General features: G+C 45.2%; 1 protein-coding gene across 2 annotated transcripts in view; it reads left to right on the plus strand.

The window, feature by feature from the left end:
- kalrna (kalirin RhoGEF kinase a) overlaps positions 1 to 19010 on the plus strand; it is a 146774-nt gene that overhangs the window by 76642 nt on the left and 51122 nt on the right. For both annotated transcript variants that reach the window (XM_085434963.1, XM_085434964.1), the window contains exons 24-38: positions 4945 to 5059; positions 5181 to 5296; positions 8134 to 8256; positions 10953 to 11135; positions 11219 to 11340; positions 11718 to 11784; positions 11863 to 11972; positions 12286 to 12355; positions 13310 to 13399; positions 14404 to 14496; positions 14632 to 14743; positions 14819 to 15009; positions 15122 to 15223; positions 15303 to 15451; positions 16492 to 16594. In XM_085434963.1, the coding sequence (XP_085291089.1) occupies positions 4945 to 5059; positions 5181 to 5296; positions 8134 to 8256; positions 10953 to 11135; positions 11219 to 11340; positions 11718 to 11784; positions 11863 to 11972; positions 12286 to 12355; positions 13310 to 13399; positions 14404 to 14496; positions 14632 to 14743; positions 14819 to 15009; positions 15122 to 15223; positions 15303 to 15451; positions 16492 to 16594 (1746 nt within the window). The remainder of the gene's footprint in view (positions 1 to 4944; positions 5060 to 5180; positions 5297 to 8133; positions 8257 to 10952; positions 11136 to 11218; positions 11341 to 11717; positions 11785 to 11862; positions 11973 to 12285; positions 12356 to 13309; positions 13400 to 14403; positions 14497 to 14631; positions 14744 to 14818; positions 15010 to 15121; positions 15224 to 15302; positions 15452 to 16491; positions 16595 to 19010) is intronic.

Genomic DNA, 19010 nt, shown 5'->3' on the forward strand with positions numbered 1-19010 from the left:
GGCTTGTTTTGTTTGATAAATAACGTATGCAGATGATGCCATCATGTTCTACACAACTAATAACATGTATATACAGTGGGGCAAAAAAGTATTTAGTCAGCCACCGATTGTGCAAGTTCCCCCACTTAAAATGATGACAGAGGTCAGTAATTTGCACCAGAGGTACACTTCAACTGTGAGAGACAGAATGTGAAAAAAAAATCCATGAATCCACATGGTAGGATTTGTAAAGAATTTATTCGTAAATCAGGGTGGAAAATAAGTATTTGGTCAATAACAAAAATACAACTCAATACTTTGTAACATAACCTTTGTTGGCAATAACAGAGGTCAAACGTTTACTATAGGTCTTTACCAGGTTTGCACACACAGTAGCTGGTATTTTGGCCCATTCCTCCATGCAGATCTTCTCGAGAGCAGTGATGTTTTGGGGCTGTCGCCGAGCAACACGGACTTTCAACTCCTGCCACAGATTTTCTATGGGGTTGAGGTCTGGAGACTGGCTAGGCCACTCCAGGACTTTCAAATGCTTCTTACGGAGCCACTCCTTTGTTGCCCGGGCGGTGTGTTTTGGATCATTGTCATGTTGGAAGACCCAGCCTCGTTTCATCTTCAAAGTTCTCACTGATGGAAGGAGGTTTTGGCTCAAAATCTCACGATACATGGCCCCATTCATTCTGTCCTTAACACGGATCAGTCGTCCTGTCCCCTTGGCAGAAAAACAGCCCCATAGCATGATGTTTCCACCCCCATGCTTCACAGTAGGTATGGTGTTCTTGGGATGCAACTCAGTATTCTTCTTCCTCCAAACACGACGAGTTGAGTTTATACCAAAAAGTTCTACTTTGGTTTCATCTGACCACATGACATTCTCCCAATCCTCTGCTGTATCATCCATGTGCTCTCTGGCAAACTTCAGACGGGCCTGGACATGCACTGGCTTCAGCAGCGGAACACGTCTGGCACTGCGGGATTTGATTCCCTGCCGTTGTAGTGTGTTACTGATGGTGACCTTTGTTACTTTGGTCCCAGCTCTCTGCAGGTCATTCACCAGGTCCCCCCGTGTGGTTCTGGGATCTTTGCTCACCGTTCTCATGATCATTTTGACCCCACGGGATGAGATCTTGCGTGGAGCCCCAGATGGAGGGAGATTATCAGTGGTCTTGTATGTCTTCCATTTTCTGATGATTGCTCCCACAGTTGATTTTTTCACACCAAGCTGCTTGCCTATTGTAGATTCACTCTTCCCAGTCTGGTGCAGGTCTACAATACTTTTCCTGGTGTCCTTCGAAAGCTCTTTGGTCTTGGCCATGGCGGAGTTTGGAGTCTGACTGTTTGAGGCTGTGGACAGGTGTCTTTTATACAGATGATGAGTTCAAACAGGTGCCATTCATACAGGTAACGAGTGGGGGACAGAAAAGCTTCTTACAGAAGACGTTACAGGTCTGTGAGAGCCAGAGATTTTCCTTGTTTGAGGTGACCAAATACTTATTTTCCACCCTGATTTACCAATAAATTCTTTACAAATCCTACCATGTGGATTCATGGATTTTTTTTTCACATTCTGTCTCTCACAGTTGAAGTGTACCTCTGGTGCAAATTACTGACCTCTGTCATCATTTTAGGTGGGGGAACTTGCACAATCGGTGGCTGACTAAATACTTTTTTGCCCCACTGTATAAAAGTTTCCCACTTGCATTGCGGGCATCTTTGTACTTCAAGCTAGTGTCCTCTACCAGAGGCCTGGGAGCTGGAGAGTCCTGCAGGGTCTTTTCCTAGGACTGTGCTCTTCATCGCAGAGTTCTCAGATGTTGTTCCTGCTGCAGCCACTGACCTAGCTTGATGGTCAAGTGCTCTGATTAGCACGGGGACCACTGTTGCCTTCATCCTCCACATCTTCTCCAGCTTCTCATGTCCCTCCTCCCTGCTATAGCTACCACTCGGTATAGCTACACCTATCACAGCGGCTGCTTGTCTACCACTATGTTGGTTAGCCACCACCATTTTGTCCGTCTGTATCTGGAAGTCCCACAAGATCTTAGCTCGGTCATTCTCCACCACCCTTGGGGGCATCTCCCATTTTGACCTCGGGACTTCCAGGTTATACTCGGCACAGATGTTCCTGTACACTATGCCGGCCACTTGGTTATGGCGTTCCATGTACACCCTGCCTGCTAGCATCTTGCACCCTGCTGTAATGTGCTGGACAATGTTCCCTGTAATGTTTCATGTGTCTCCCTGAGCGTCCCTTGGACCACTGTGAGCAACAGCAGACGTGTGCACTGTGGTCACGCCAGCATCTAATCATCCAAGTTACATGGTTTATTAAAATAATCAGATTACAGCATTTATGTTAGACTACTTTTAAGTAACTGCTTTAGCCCACTTACAATGAAAATTTAAAACAATCTTGTTCATCACCTGTGTAGTATGTTCACACTATTGGAAGTAAAAATAACTTGAACTCCAATTTTGAAAACACAACTTTTTTTTTTATTTTTTAAAAGCTCTGGCTTGTATTATGAGTCTGAGTCTGTGGTCTGGGAGAGAGTCTGTAACTCTGTCTGCAAAATATAATATATAATGACCAATGTTGGGTAATTAATTATATAGTTACTTCTTCAAAAAAGTAACTGAGTCATGCAAACAACAAAGTTTTTTGCAGCTGTTTACCTAAAAATGCAGCCAAGGCGTTTTTTTAAACAAACATTTCAAACTATTTACAGAACAATCAGCTGTTCTGCATCAAATCTGATGCCACACAAATTATTTGTGCCGCTCCAAAAAATAATTTGTGTCCACTATGAGATGAAGGAGAACAACAGCCTGATACCTGCAGGCCTGACAGCAGCAGATGTGTCACTGCTGCAACACCTGTAACACTCAGCAGGCGCCTCATTGTTCTGACACACACAACTACACACTAACTACACACTAACTACACACTAACTACACACTAACTACACACTAACTACACACCAACTACACACTAACTACACACTAACTACACACTAACTACACACCGACTACACACCAACTACACACTGACTACACACTGACTACACACTAACTACACACCAACTACACACTAACTACACACTAACTACACACTAACTACACACTAACTACACACCAACTACACACCCCGACTACACACCAACTACACACCGACTACACACTGACTACACACTAACTACACACCAACTACACACCAACTACACACTAACTACACACTAACTACACACTAACTACACACCAACTACACACTAACTACACACTAACTACACACTAACTACACACCGACTACACACCAACTACACACTGACTACACACTGACTACACACTAACTACACACCAACTACACACTAACTACACACCAACTACACACTAACTACACACTAACTACACACTGACTACACACTAACTACACACTAACTACACACTAACTACACACCAACTACACACTAACTACACACTAACTACACACTGACTACACACTAACTACACACCAACTACACACTAACTACACACTGACTACACACTAACTACACACCAACTACACACCAACTACACACTAACTACACACCAACTACACACTAACTACACACTAACTACACACTGACTACACACTAACTACACACTAACTACACACCAACTACACACCAACTACACACCCCGACTACACACCAACTACACACCAACTACACACCAACTACACACCGACTACACACTGACTACACACTAACTACACACCAACTACACACCAACTACACACTAACTACACACCAACTACACACTAACTACACACTAACTACACACTGACTACACACTAACTACACACTAACTACACACCAACTACACACCAACTACACACCCCGACTACACACCAACTACACACCAACTACACACCAACTACACACCGACTACACACTGACTACACACTAACTACACACCAACTACACACCAACTACACACTAACTACACACCAACTACACACTAACTACACACTAACTTTAGACTCCAAACAGGCTAAACGTGGCAAATCTGTCACATCTCAAACACGCCGTCCCTCCTAAAACTTCCCCCTCCCTAAACATCTAAATGCCATGTTGCCATATCATTTTTTGATTGGTCCACGAGGTACATTTTTCCACCAATAGGAAAGGCTGGTTTTTTTGGTGTTGTTTTAGCTCACAGGCTTTTGAGTGTTTTCCTTATAAAACGCAGTTTCTATATAAAGTATAAACAACGACAGTATTCAGGAAGAAAAACAAACATTGCAGATATTTTATCATAACTCTGGTTTTACGTGGCCGATCAACACAATTTAAAAACTGGTATAAAGTCCACACTTTGTCCGTCAGTTGTTCCGTCTGTCCTGCTCACATCTCCAATGGTTGTGCACGTTGTCATTAACGTGGCTTCACTCCACATCAGCCGCTTTGCTAAAACACCGGTGTCGCACATAAGGACGCTGTCAGAGCCTGTCAGCCACGTTGATTAGCTGCGTATATACGAATGTGAATCACATCATTGGCTGGACTGTGGGATAAGGTGGCATCGTTCTGATCCCATACGGGAGCAGCCAGTCACTGACTAACACTGCAGAACAGAATTGTTAACGTTTTCATTTCAATTTCAATTCAGGTCAGATTTTTTTTTTGTGCGCTACTCAGATTTTCTGTGCGCAGAGACGTGCCAGCAGTGTGCAGCTTAGAGGGAACATTGGTGCTGGACTGTCTCAGCAGCACCTTTACACCGGGTGTTTCAGACCCAGCCTCTGTGGATCCTGGTGTTTTCTGGTGTTCCTGCCTAGAAAGGGCGCGTCAGGGACATTATCTGGTCTGATCATCTGGATGTCCCTGACAGCTTTGAGCACTTATTAGCAAACACATAGACATTGCACAGACAAGCAGCATGTTTACTGATGTTGGTGTGTTACAGGCGTGCACTCTGGCCCGGAGGAATGCAGAGGTGTTTCTGAAGTACATTCACAGGAACAATGTGAGCATGCCTGGAGCTGCCGGTCACACCAGGGGACCTGAGCAACAGGTTAAAGGTCAGTGCTGCTGATGCAGCATGTGTGTGTCCATGTCCATGATAGGCAAGTTAGGAAGGTTGTGTAGCAGTTAGGGATGAACTCTGTGATTATTGTCCCTGATCTGTGTTGGTGTGCGCAGCTATTCTGAACGAGCTGCTGCAGAGAGAGAACAGAGTCCTTCACTTCTGGACATTAAAGAAACGACGGCTGGACCAGTGTCAGCAGTATCTGGTGTTTGAACGCAGCGCCAAACAGGTGAGTGTGTGAAGTCCAAAGAACGAACGCTCAGCTCATCGTAGCTCTGGGTAACGCTTTATAGTAACCTTTTTTAATAAGTAGCACATTGATAGTTATTTGCAGTAATGAAACAATAAAATGACAAAGGTTAGTACTGTAAACACTGGGTGATTATTACAACGTTGCACAGAATGAGTAGAGTTTGCAGTGCACCTATAAACACTGTTTGAGTTAAGTTCATGCAACGCTGTTAAAAACACATCGTTTCATATTTCATGACTTTTTCAAATATGTGTTTGTATATTGGGAATTTTGGATGTTTTCAAACTCATACAACCAGTTGTGCTTCGAGCCGTACAGGGTTGTCATTCTAACACTATAGTCCGCGTTGCCTAGCAACACTTGTTGTTTGCACACATTTTGGCTGTTTGTTAAGATGTGTTGGGCAATGAGACGGGCTACAGCGGGCAGGTAGCTGGCTGTGCAGAGCAGTGAGGGGCCGTAGCTGCACACAGGGTCCAGAACTGATGTGAGCAAATAAAGCAGGAAGTGTGCAGCAGAGTCAGACCAGCTGCAGACAGTCCAGAGCAGTGCGGACGGGAGAGGATAATAATGCATTTATTTTATTTAAAAGCACCTTTCAAGACATCCAAGGACACTTCACAGTAAAACACATAATAGAACAATGTCAACGAAGAACAATGAAAAACAAAAAGCAGAAGATAAAATAAACGATAAGTTCACAGCGAAAATGCAGATTCGAACAGATGAGCAGAGATTTAAACTGGAACCAGTGTTTCTTATATGTGGGCAGAGACTTCCACAGCCTGCAGCAGAGAGGTGAGCAGGAGCGAGGTTATGAAGGCCTTGAAGGTGAGCAGAAGAAGTTTGTATATTATCCAGATTTTCACAGGGAGCCAGTGAAGTTCCTGCAGGACAGGAGTGATGTGCTGGTAGGAGGGGTTCTGCTGATCATGTCAGCAGCACAGTCTTGAACCTGTTGAAGCTGATGGAGGGGTTTATGGGGGAGACCATGCAAGAGGGAATTACAACAGTCAATGCGGGAGACTATGGACGAGACTGTGGACAAGAATGGATGCTGTGTGGAAAGAAAAGGACGTAATCTGTTAATGTTACGTAGATGGAAATAGAACAGTGAGATTATTGATGTGACATTTAAAGCATAGTGAACGGTCTGATGACACCAAGGCTCTGAACCCGAGGAGAAGGGAAACTGTGGAGCAACAAGGAGGATTTCAGTTTTATCCTCGTTGAGTTTAAGAAAATTAAATGAATGGCTGAATGTCTGCTGCAGCCTGGTGCTGTGGACGCTGTGTTTTACTGTGTTGTTGTAGCTGAAACTGTGAGTTTCAAAGTGCAATAACATCGAGTCTCTTTCTTATACCTCCTGTATTTCAGCATAACTAATGCATCATTATCCAAATGATGTTCTTCTATACTCACTTATGAGGTAGCCGGTGTATAGTTTGCTGATCTAAATCATCGGTCAAAGCTTTGTTCAAAATTGTGACACGAAGTAACCTGTTTGCTGTTACTGCTGTTGTGGAGGATCGACGCCCTCTGGTGGTTCTAGGAGGTTTTGCATTGGTGTCTATGTTGAGGGTGGCAGTGGTGGAAAGTCCTAGAAAGCACAGTTTGTGTCCTGTTTCTCTCACGTTGTAGTTCTTTAGCTTACCTTGGCTGTCAGGTTTGGGCACCATGGTTAGCTGTAGGAGCAGATCAGGATTTGGGTAAAGTTTGTTTGTTTGTTTTCAGCACTACAGTGTGGTGTGAGACTCAATACTGCATCACAAGATAGAAGCTAAAGGAAACCTTGTGCATGTCAAATATTTTGATTTCACAAAAACAACAAAGATAAATTAAAATGTTGCTAATGGTTTATAAAGATCGTTGATGGTTAAGCAGCAGCCTGTTTCATGAACGTTCAGCTTTTTAATACTGGTTAGTATAAAGTGTTACCACTGTTCAAATATTGAGGGTGAGCACAAAAACAACAATTGGTCCTGGAGAGTCGGTCAAACAATGATTTGTAATGAACACACGCGTGGGGAGATGAACACTGCACACCGACAGCATCGATCGCCGCCCAATGATACACAAGCAGTTGTTTTTATACCATCAGGGTTTACTTTTATGACGCCCCCTCATGCGTCAAAGCAGATACAACACATGCATAAGTTTCAAAAGCACAGATGTTCTGTTGACGACTTTCGACACATCTAAAAGGACATCTTCTCCGTCTCGAGGCCAGGTGCTTCCTATTAATCTTCTAACTCTCGCTTATCTCCTGGAGCAAACTGTCCCTTATGCAGACATCATTTTGCAGCTACAAGCTTTTGCAAACTATTATTTGAACTCTTACCTAAACATGAGTCCAACTACTGTTTGCGTGTGTGTCTCGACCTCAAAATGCACTCGGCCTCACCCCGCCCGTTGATGCTTCTGGCCTTTTACCAGACTCTCTGTGATAGGTGTAATAATCATAACTAAGAACATGTGTAATCTACTGAATAAATGCTTTAATGAAATGATCATTAATGTAATGGTAATGATGGTTATGAATAGTAGCTGTAAAATATTTCCCTGATCTCCACACTCCGTCTCTTGACCACGAGGTCAAGAGGTCACCATACGTTGCGCTGTGTCACTCCTCGGCCCACTCAGCGCTTCTATGTCCATTAATGGCATCATGGACATCGGGCCACCGCCCCGGGGTCCACTGCCCTCGTGATCACCTTTTCCAACAATCCTCTGGCACCAGGAATGAGAGGCACAGTTAACACAAAGGGGCAGGATCAACTCTATGTGTGGTGTTTTTGTGTTGTTGTGTGCAGGCACTGGATTGGATCCAGGAGACAGGTGAGGTTTACCTGGCCACGCACACGTCACCCGGTGACAGCAGCGAGGAAACACAGCAGCTTCTCAATGACTACCATCACTTCAGACTTTGTGCCAAAGTATGTCCTGTGTGTGTGTGTGTGTGTGTGTGTGTGTGTGTGTGTGTGTGTGTGTGTGTGTGTGTGTGTGTGTGTGTGTGTGTGTGTGTGTGAACAGACAGATGTTCACCCTACACACTCTGATTTGTATTTGAACTTCACTACCAGTCAAACGTTTGGACACACCTTCTCCTTTAATGGTTTTTCTTTGTTTTTAGTTCTTTCTGCATCGTAGATACAAACTGAAGACATCAAATATCTGAAGCAGATTTATAGAATTATGTAGCAAAGCTCTGTAAAAAACTCTAAAGTCTCATATTTTAGACTCTACTCTTTCTTTGTTGACAGCGCTGCAAACCTTCTCTCAGGTTTCACCTCACAGGTGAGCCTGTCAGGGTTCATGGTGGAGTTTCTTGCCTTCTTAATGATGTTGGGACCATCAGTTGTGTTGTGCAGCAGTCAGGTTGGTGCACAGCTGACAGGCCTGTTTGACAACTGTTAGAATTCATATTACGGCGAGAACCAATCAGCTGAGTAAAGAGAAACAACAGCCCATCATTGCTTTAAGAACTGAAGGTCAGTCAGTCGGAAAACTGCTAAAACTTTGAATGTGTTCCCGAGTGCAGTCGCAAAAACCATCAAGACTACGATGAAACTGTCTGACATGAGGACGCCCCAGGAAAGGAAGACCAGGAGTCCCTCTGCTGCTGAGGATACGTTTATCCCAGTCACCAGCCTCACAAATCACAAGTTAGCAGCAGCTCAGATCAGAGCCCAGATAGATGCCACACAGAGCTCCAGTAGCAGACACATCTCTGCATGTTCAGAGGAGACCGTGTGAATCAGGCCTTTATGGTCAGACAGCTGCTGAGAGACCACGACTGAGGAAAAGCAACAAGCAGAGATTTGTTTGGGTCAAGAAACACAACGAATGGACTTTAGACCATCTGTGCTTTGGTCTCATGAGTCCAAATTGGAGATGTTTGCTTCCACCTGCCGTGTCTTTGTGCAACACAGAAAAGGTGAACGATGGTCTCTACGTGCATGGTTCCCTCTGTGAAGCATGGAGGAGGAGGTGTGATGGTGTGTGTGTGTGTGGGGGGGCTTTGCTGGTGACACTGTTGGAGATTTATTCCAAACTAAAGGCAGACTGAACCAGCACGGCTACCACAGCATCCTGCAGCCACATGTCAGGGCAGCACAATGACCCCAAACACCTCCAGGCTGTGTGAGAGCTGTTTGACCAAGAAGGAGAGTGATGGAGGCCTGCACTGTCACCTGACCTACACCCAGTGGAGATGGTTTGGGATGAGATGGAGCGCAGAGTGAAGGCAAAGGACCAACAAGTGCTCAGCATCTCTGAACTCCTTCAAGACTGTTGGAAACCATTTCAGGCGACGACCTCATGCAGCTCACTTTTTGTTTACTGCATAATTCCATGTGTGTGTTCATTGCCTTCAATGAGAATCTACAATGTAAATAATCATGAAAATAAAGAAAAACCATTAAAGGAGAAGGCGTGCCCAAACTTTTGACTTTACTAGGCTTAAAGTTTTGGTTTGCATCAATTGTTTGGTAATTTTCCACTTTCACACGTGGGAGTCTGACAGCAGAGCGGTGAGGTGGTGCTGGGTCATCAACACCTCACAGCTTTCAAGCAGTTGAGGGATGATTATAACCAACCCTCAACATGTAAAGAGTGCAAAATCAGGAAAGAATCTGAATATAGTGAAAATAGTGATTAATATTAGAGGATGAGTAGACTGTTAACTGCTTCTAATAAAACTAAACACTCTGAGCAGGATTTCCTGGTCAAACATGGGAAAATGTTACAGTTCAACTCAAAATGTGTTTGTAGAGCACACTGAAGAACAACAGAGTCGACCAAAGTGCTTCACCATCAGTTAAAACAAGAGAAAACAATAGAGGAACAAATTCAGAAAAATAAGACGACAGTGAATTAACAAGAAAAACATCAAACAGGCCTGATGGTACTCAGGGTCAGCCAGGGTCAAAAAGTGAGTTTTAAGACGCGATTTAAAAGACTGAACCGAGTCTGACGTACGAGTCTCCTCTGGCAGATTCTTCCAGTCTGGCTGCTGCTGCCCGAGCTCCTCTGTGCTTCCAGACCTGGTTGTGCTAAGAGCATCTCAGTGCTCTTTTGTCACACATGTTGAGGAGTTCATTTAAATAACAGGGCGCCATATTATTAAAAACTTTCAATCTTAAACTCGATATTTTACAGGGAGCCAGTGTAATATACTCACATATCTATATTATTGCTAATATATGTTGTAATATATCTATATCACTAAAGCACTTCTGGATGGATGCAAACTGCATTTCGTTGCCCTGTACCTGTGCATGTGCAATGACAATAAAGTTGAATTCTATTCTATTCTAAATTTGCTAAAACTGGAGTTACTGATAAATGCAGACACTCCACAGATAGACGTGAACACCTGCAGTGAATCATCTCCAGCATGACAGAAGAGAAGCAGCTACATCCACTGGTTTCATCTTTGTGCAGAAGGATGTTTAAGCGGTCATAATGAGCCCACACAGAGTGGGACCTGACAACAGATACGAGATATTCAAAGATGTACTTACAAATGTCCCACAAGGTATTAGTGTGTTTCACAAAGGGCCACGTAGGGATGCTGAACATCAGCGACTCCTCAGCTTCTGTAATTTGTGTGTCTGACAACATCCTGCAGCAAACCAAGGAGAAGGTGAAGCTGCTGATCCAGCTGGCAGACAGTCTGGTGGAGAAGGGGCACGCCCACGTGCTGGAGCTGAAGCGCTGGGTGAGCACGGTGGACCGCAGGTACCGTGACTTCTCTGCACGGATGGGCAAATACCAGGAGAGCCTGGAGAGGAGCCTGGGAATGAGCTCTGAGGTGAAAACAGCAACACACACTTGTGCCAGTGCAGTCCCAGAAACATCTTCTGATTACTGGCAGAAATGATGTTCTCTGTGCAGGACAACAAAGACCTGGAACTGGACACCATCCCTGCCAGCCTGACAGATGACCCGGAGGTCAAACTGCGTGACCCCAACCATGAGGTCAACGAGGAGAAGAGGAAGTCTGCCAGGAAGAAAGAGTGAGTTTGGAAAGAAAGGAGGACCGAGTCATCATCATGTGTCACTACAGTAGTTCACCTCGTTCGATCGCAGCCACTCACATCCACTCCACAGACGAGGTCGCCTCTGCTCCTGTACAGGTCACGGGTGTGAAAACAACACAAAGTTATGATACATACAGATTCGGTGGGGGTATTACTGCAGTGACTTCAGCTGTCTTCTGTTAGAGTGGCTGCTGTCTGTGGAAGCGTCACACGTTAGCTAAACCAAAGTCTGCACACTGACGTGACGTGAATGCATCCTTACAGCTGTGCTGCTTTCAGTCGTTTTGCCGTCACGTGTTTCTGAGGATCAGTCTTTGGTTTGCGTTTTAGTCTCAAGTCTTTTCCTGTCTCAGGTTCATCATGGCAGAGCTCTTGCAGACAGAGAAGACCTACGTCAGAGACCTTCAGGAGTGTTTAGAGGTGAGAACAACGAGCGAGTTTGTTTGTGGACATTAGTACGTTTGTGCTGTGTGGCTGACGGCTCTGTGTGCCCGTCAGACGTACCTGTTGGAGATGACCAACGGTGTAGAGGAGATCCCACCTGGCATTGCTAACAAAGAGCACATCATATTTGGTAACATGCAGGAGATATATGACTTCCACAGCAAGTGAGTGACGTTTAGATTAGGTCTGCAGCTGAATGTGCTGTCTGTGTGTGTGTTCAGTTGAGCTCTGAACCCTGTTAATATACTGTGTGTGTTCATGCATGGGCCACACCCCCCAGCTGTCCACGACAAACTCATTTGTGTCTCATCTCTTTGTGGTCCCTGCACAAACCCACGCATTAGTTCAATGAGCAGCAACGCTTTAAACTCATTCACAGCATCTGGAGGTTTCACATATCACCATTCTGAACAATGTCTGTGTTACTTGAGTGATTTACAGTAAAAATATACAGTCTGTTTGTTTGTGTCTTTGCAGTATTTTCCTAAAGGAGCTGGTAAACTATGAGCAGCTTCCAGAGGACGTGGGTCACTGCTTTGTCACCTGGGTGAGAGTCACAGTGGAAACACTGTTCAGAAAGCTTTCGAGTATCATAAGTAGCTCCTAGTGACGACATTGTAAGTGTTATTTTAGGCTGGGACTACATTCAAAGAGCAGGTTAGCCCCTAAACTTCCTCTTCTCTTAAATAAACCTCCTGAAAGCTGTCAGCAGAATATGAAGAAAGGACAGCTGTGACATCAAAGTTGAAAGGAGGCTGTATTCTTGTGTGATACTGCAACAAAACAGAAGATGGCGCTGTGGTCAGCGAGTTAGCGTATCTGTTCTGGTAGGACTGCTTCTGTCCACAGCGAGGCTTCGGTCTGTTCACATGAAGCACTGCTAGGATTGGGCACAGTGTGAGCAAATGACTGTGCTCGAGGTCATGCTGGGCAGTTACAGGCACCTCCATCTTCACAGGAAACTGGCACACAGTGAAGAAATGATGGAGCTGTGACTCTGCAGCTCACCAGGAACAGAACAAGCAAGAAAAAGATTTAAAATGCAGCATCCAAAGCACAGAGTGGCTGCAGTGGAGAGGTTTTTATGTTACAGCTCTGCTGCTCGGTGCAGCTGAAGGTCAGCAGCGCCCACACGGCAACACAAAAAATAAAACAGCCATTTAAGAAGCCATTAAAGCAGAGCAAAGACAGGATCTCAGTGAATGCATGAAACACTGTCCTGCAGTCATGCTTCTTATCTGTTTAACCTTCATCGGCAAAGTGTGCACACACAGTATCAGCTGTTTTATTCTATCACGGTTATTTTGGGGCATTTTTATGCGGCTGTTGGATGGTTGAGCAGTGATGAAAGACAGGAAAGTGGGGAGAGAGGGGGAAAGACAAAGGACTGCAGGTGTGAGTCAAACCTGCACTGTGGCCACGTGTCACACTGAGCTGAACTGGCGTCCCAGGTAGCTGTAAGTGTAAGCAGGACGTAAAGCTGCCTCCTCTCCTTTTCCAGGCTGATAAGTTCCACATATATGTGGATTACTGCAAGAACAAACCAGACTCCAGCCAGCTGATCCTGGAGCACGCAGGCACCTTCTTTGATGTGAGTATCACAGCACCATCGACGCTTCTTGTCCCCGCCTGTTGTTTTCTTTTGATTGACGTTTGATTGTTCTGGGAAAAAATATAAAATCATGTTACATCTGTATCTCCATGTTTGTGAAGCTAACATCTGTCTTATGTTTGATATATTAAAGTGGCTTCGATGCAGGACACTTGCTGAGTTAGTTTCTGAACAGCTTGTGAAAACATAGAGCAGCTGACTGCAGCTCCCAAACACTCTGATGAAGAGGAGGAAGCTTCACTTTATAAATGACGATGTACTTTTCTAAGAACGAGTCAGATTTCTCAGTTTCATTTGCAAATGCTTGTTTAGCATTTTTACAGCATCAGCTGGCACGTTCTGGGCTCCTTTAAACTCGGGCGACCAATCGTCCTCTTTCTGCACTTGCTGTAAAAGCCTGAGTGACATGTTTTATTTCATGAACCGCACCGAGGAGGCATCGTTTAAATATGTCATATAGCGCTTTTTTACTCTTCTGAGCACTCAACTTGTGCATTCACCCATTCACACCCATACTGCATTGGATAGCAATTTGGGCAAGTTGCTATCTAGTATCTTGCCCAAGGATATTTGGCATGCAGGCTAGAGGAAGCCAGGAATCGAACCACCAACCTTGCGATCAGTAGATGACCTGCTCTACTGCCTGAGCTACAAGTTTTTCATGACTGGACCAATCGGCCTCTTTTTTGGAAATCAAAGTATGGTCACGGTTTTTTAACCCCATTAAAAGCTCCTTCAGTGTACCTGACGCTGTTTTTATACTAAAGAAGCTGATTGGATCAACACACACTCGCTGTGTTACACTCAGCGTGCCGGGTTCATTTGTCGAGCACATGTGGAAGACAAATAGACTCAGTGGCATGCTGTCATTTCTCCCTGTACGCACAAACAGTGTGTAATTGCTCTTCTGTCAGCAGATGGTGCTGTTGCACTGACGTTTACAAGCGTTGAACATTTAATATACACATTTCTGCTGTGTGCAGGAGATTCAGCAGAGACGAGGACTGGCTAACTCAATCTCCTCCTACCTCATCAAACCGGTCCAGAGGATCACCAAGTACCAACTACTGCTAAAGGTGAACAGAACCAGTGTGGGTGAATCCGCCCACGCGCTGAGTGGGAACTCGTAGAACGTGTGGTTTAAATGGAGCAAATATTTATAGATCGATCCCCTTTCATCAGTTTTAACATCTCGTCCTGTCCTCCTGCAGGAGTTATTGTCCTGCTGCGAGGAGGGAAAGGGAGAGATCAAAGACGGTTTGGAGGTGATGCTCAGCGTTCCTAAGAGAGCAAACGACGCCATGCATCTCGCCATGTTAGAGGGTAAGAGACCGTCCTCGCACACTTCCTCCTAGCACTGATGTGAAACATGGTTGTTCATGCTTGGCTCTTCTGTAGGCTTTGAGGAGAACCTGGAGGTGCAGGGTGAGCTGATCCTGCAGGACAGTTTTCAGGTTTGGGATCCACGCTCGCTCATCAGGAAGGGTAGGGACCGGCACCTCTTCCTGTTTGAGTTCTCTTTGGTCTTTAGCAAAGAGATCAAAGACTCAGCTGGCAGAACCAAGTACCAGTACAAGAACAGACTACTGGTGAGCGGGTGGTTTCAGCCACGACTGATGTTCTCGCTGTGTTTGTGTCCACATACATGTAGAAATAGCCATTGTTGCTTTAACTGTACCCCCTCCCTTACTCTTCCCGCAGACGTCAGAGTTGGGGGTGACTGAGCACATTGAGGGCGACCCTTGTAAATTTGCTGTGTGGGCTGGAAGAACCCCATCCTCTGATAATAAAACTGTGCTGAAAGTACGTGAAATTAAATGTAAACGAAAGTCTGGGCTCTCTGCTTTCATCAGCTGGGATATTAAAGCTGTGACTTCTCCAGGCATCCAGTATGGAAGCTAAACAAGACTGGATTAAGAACATCAGGGAGGTGATCCAGGAGAGGATGACTCACCTGAAGGGGGCGCTTAAGGAGCCGCTTCACCTGCCTAAAACACCAGCACTGACCAAACCCAGGAATAATGCTAAAAGGTGAAGAAACACATACTTTTGCTGGGATTACTATAGTACACTGTAGCACACAGATTGATGGATGAAGGTTGCCGGTTCGAGCCCCGGCTCCGACAGTCTCGGTCGTTGTGTCCTTGGGCAAGACACTTCACCCGTTGCCTACTGGTGGTGGTCAGAGGGCCCGGTGGCGCCAGTGTCCGGCAGCCTCGCCTCTGTCAGTGCGCCCCAGGGTGGCTGTGGCTACAATGTAGCTGCCATCACCAGTGTGTGAATGTGTGTGTGAATGGGTGGATGACTGGATGTGTAAAGCGCTTTGGGGTCCTGAGGGACTAGTAAAGTGCTATACAAATACAGGCCACTTACCATTTACCATTTACCGTGGATTCACCGTGACAGAAACACAAGCGTGGGCACAAAGGGAGCGGTAGGACTGTCCTGTTATTACCGTCACAGATATGTGGAAGACTGAAGCTGCTGAAAAATAGAGAAATAAGCAGCGTTTATTTTAACCATTGAGCGCGATGACTCAGTGTTAGCCTCACAGCAAGAATATCGTGGGTTTGTGTGGAGCATTATGTGTGGGCGTACTCCGGCTTGTACCTGCAGTCCACACACATGCAGTTAGTGGGGTTAGGCCGTAAACTGGGCGTAGGTGTGCCTCGCCTCTTGCCCTGTGGAAGCTGAGAGAGGCTCCAGGCCCCCTGACCCTTAACTGGATAAGCAGGAGGAAGTGAATGGGTTCTAATTTACACGATGAATGAAGACCAATGTTTGTATTCATGTCGTTGTCTTGATCCAATTACAGGTTTCAGATAAACAGCAGTTATTTTAAAGTGTGCCACAGACATAAAGTCCTGTAACTTAACAGCAACCCATTCTGTGACATCACATGTGCATCACATGAGTAGAGCTAGCTTAGCCGTTTCTGCTGGGTGGAACGGGAATCGGACCAAAAGGACATACAGAGGACATGGAATGATATGAAATGTGTAAAAAATGATTGTTAGCCTCGTCAGTAAGACCTTTCACATTCATCCTGGTTGTGCTGTGTGTTTCTGCAGGGAGGGAGGTGAAGACGGAGACAGTCAGGGAGACGGCAGCAGCCAACCAGACACCATCTCAATTGCATCCAGGACATCCCAGAACACTGTAGACAGCGACAAGGTAGGAAACACCGTCGCTGAGCATCTGATACTGACGAGCTGACGACCCACAGCTGTATCAGCGCTACAGGGTTTCCTGTGCAGCTTAAATGAGCAGCAGCAGGGGCTGGGCATGCTCACTGTTTGGAGTGTGTGTTCAGTTCACACATGTGAACGAGAAGTCATCAACAATGCTGCCAGAAAAACAATCAGTTGTGAAAGCCCTTTTCAGGCTGTGTGCAGGCACCTGCACGGACTCCTACCAGGTAGCCTCTGACATCAAAGTAAGACCTTTTGTGTTGCTGCTTTAGCTGTATGAAGGTGCAGAATCCAGGTCTTATCTTATCGCTGTTTTTCACATTCTTATGTTTAACTTGTCCAGTTACTCGGAGCCATAGACACAAACACTCAGACTGAGGACGGACACTTGGCTCCAAACTGTTGTCACTCTGTGCACTGATGACATCACATTCGCTGCAGCTCAGTTTTATGTTTGTCAGCGATGATTAAGCATAGGATCACATGGTCAACTGCACAGATAGATGATAGTCTCATTTCCGTCTGTGTCAGTCGCAGGTGGAGGTGTGTTCGTACACGTTCACTGCCAGAAAAAACTTTGGCCTCTTGAGCCTTTCCTCTGCTACGAGATCTCCATCTTGAGAGCTTTTTAGGCGGTTTGTTTTATTTTTTCCTTTTTAAAAAATGTTTACTTCATCACGAGGATGAGCTCCTTATATGAGGAAGCTCAGTGAATATGAGCAAACAATCAAAAGGGCATAATCGTAGACATGAGTTTGGTGCGATTCTTGTCTTGGCTGTTTGTCAGCACACACACACACACACACATGGAAAACCTGACACAGATGTCAGTCATGGCCTCCTGCTGTAGAGTTACATGGTGTGTCCTTTTCACAGTGCAGCCCTCACGCCTACACGCTGGCTCGCCTCTAAATGTCAGCAGCACACACAGACTCACACCAGACTCGGTTTGTCTGAAACATGCGTCCACACTGTGCATGTATATGCCATCAATCCCACAGGCAGCTACGCTCTGACCTGTGTTTTTTACATGTGTGTGGACCCCACCTCTTTCTGTCCAATGAAAACAGAATGAGTTTTTCCAGTCCTTTCTGAGTGTGGGCGTGTTGTTGCTCTGCTCTGGTTTATTGTTTCTAGGATTTAGAAAACTCCAGCTTGCCTATTTTTGGAGCCTCGTCTGCTGTTGTCCAAAAAACCAAACCTCAGAAGTAAAAAAGCTTTTGTCCTGCAGTTTGCTCTGATTTATTTCACAGCTTCAACCGTGAGAGTCACATGTCTTTATTTCTGGTTTCCGAGTCTTTACATTGAGCTGTTTTGTAATTTGGTGGTAAAATAGGGACAGTGCTGTGAGTTTTCATGCTAAAGTCCTTTGCTTAGAGCTGTTTGTCTTTTCTTGCAGTTCATGATTGTAGTTGCTGGACGAGTATTTTCCCCAGAAGCACAATGAAACATTGTTTTTTGCTCATGTGTCAAGGCTGATGCTGTAATCGTTTGTTGTGTTCCCATGGCTCTGCTGACCCGCAGGGATTTATTATCATACAAGTGCATCAATCCCTTGTGTATCGTGGAGACAACTGTATTAAATCAATGATCTGAGCAGACATGTTTGTTCAGTACAGCAGTCGTTCTTAATGTGTACTCATTGGTTCTCTCAAACTTCTCCATCAGCAGTCTGAAGCACTAAAATGTTCTCAAATCAAATCTCATTACTTCATATGTGTGAAATGTGACTGAATTCATTAGAAAGCTTCTTACAATCTGTCACTCAGGCTGCGTTTTTCTTTGGGAACTGTCTTTGCAGTTTTTTAAATATTCAGTCAATCACGCAAGGAAGAGCATGCAAGTGAACGGCTGTAAGCAAGAAGTAGTGTCCCTAGAAAAGATAAAGTAGTCAGTCTGACCCAGTCCTGGAGAAAGCTCCAACCCAGATGAAGGCCCAGCATGAGTAGTGGTCAGAAGAAGGGAAGAAAGGTAACTGGGGACAAACCGAGCCAATCCCGCTTTGCCTGCTGCGCAGGGACCAATTCAGGGGACAAAGACAAAGGCAGGGACCAGTTTGCTTTTTGGGACATTTTTGTTTGGTGATGTGTGAATTTCCTATGTGCTGTGGCTCTAAAAGGTTGGGAAACACTGCTCTATGTAGAGGGTTGGTAACTCTACCGTGTGGTATTGGATTTTCACTCTCATGTACGCCTCAAACCTGACTGATCGTTGGCAGCAGGCGGCTGTGTGCAGTCTGTAAACACTTCAGCAAACTGTCACAGACATTTTTAAGTTAATTGATTTCGGCAAATAAGCTGATCAGGCTTTGCACTTACATACAAGTTTCTGAGAGTTAGCAGCTGTGTGACGGCGGCTCACAGGACAACAGCTTCAAGCAGCTTCATAGTGGTCGTAGT

This window comes from Copadichromis virginalis, linkage group LG16, assembly GCF_057382275.1.
Source record: "Copadichromis virginalis isolate Kocher_CV1m ecotype Utaka linkage group LG16, C_Virginalis_male_GT1.1, whole genome shotgun sequence".
NCBI classification, from domain to species: Eukaryota; Metazoa; Chordata; class Actinopteri; order Cichliformes; family Cichlidae; genus Copadichromis; species Copadichromis virginalis.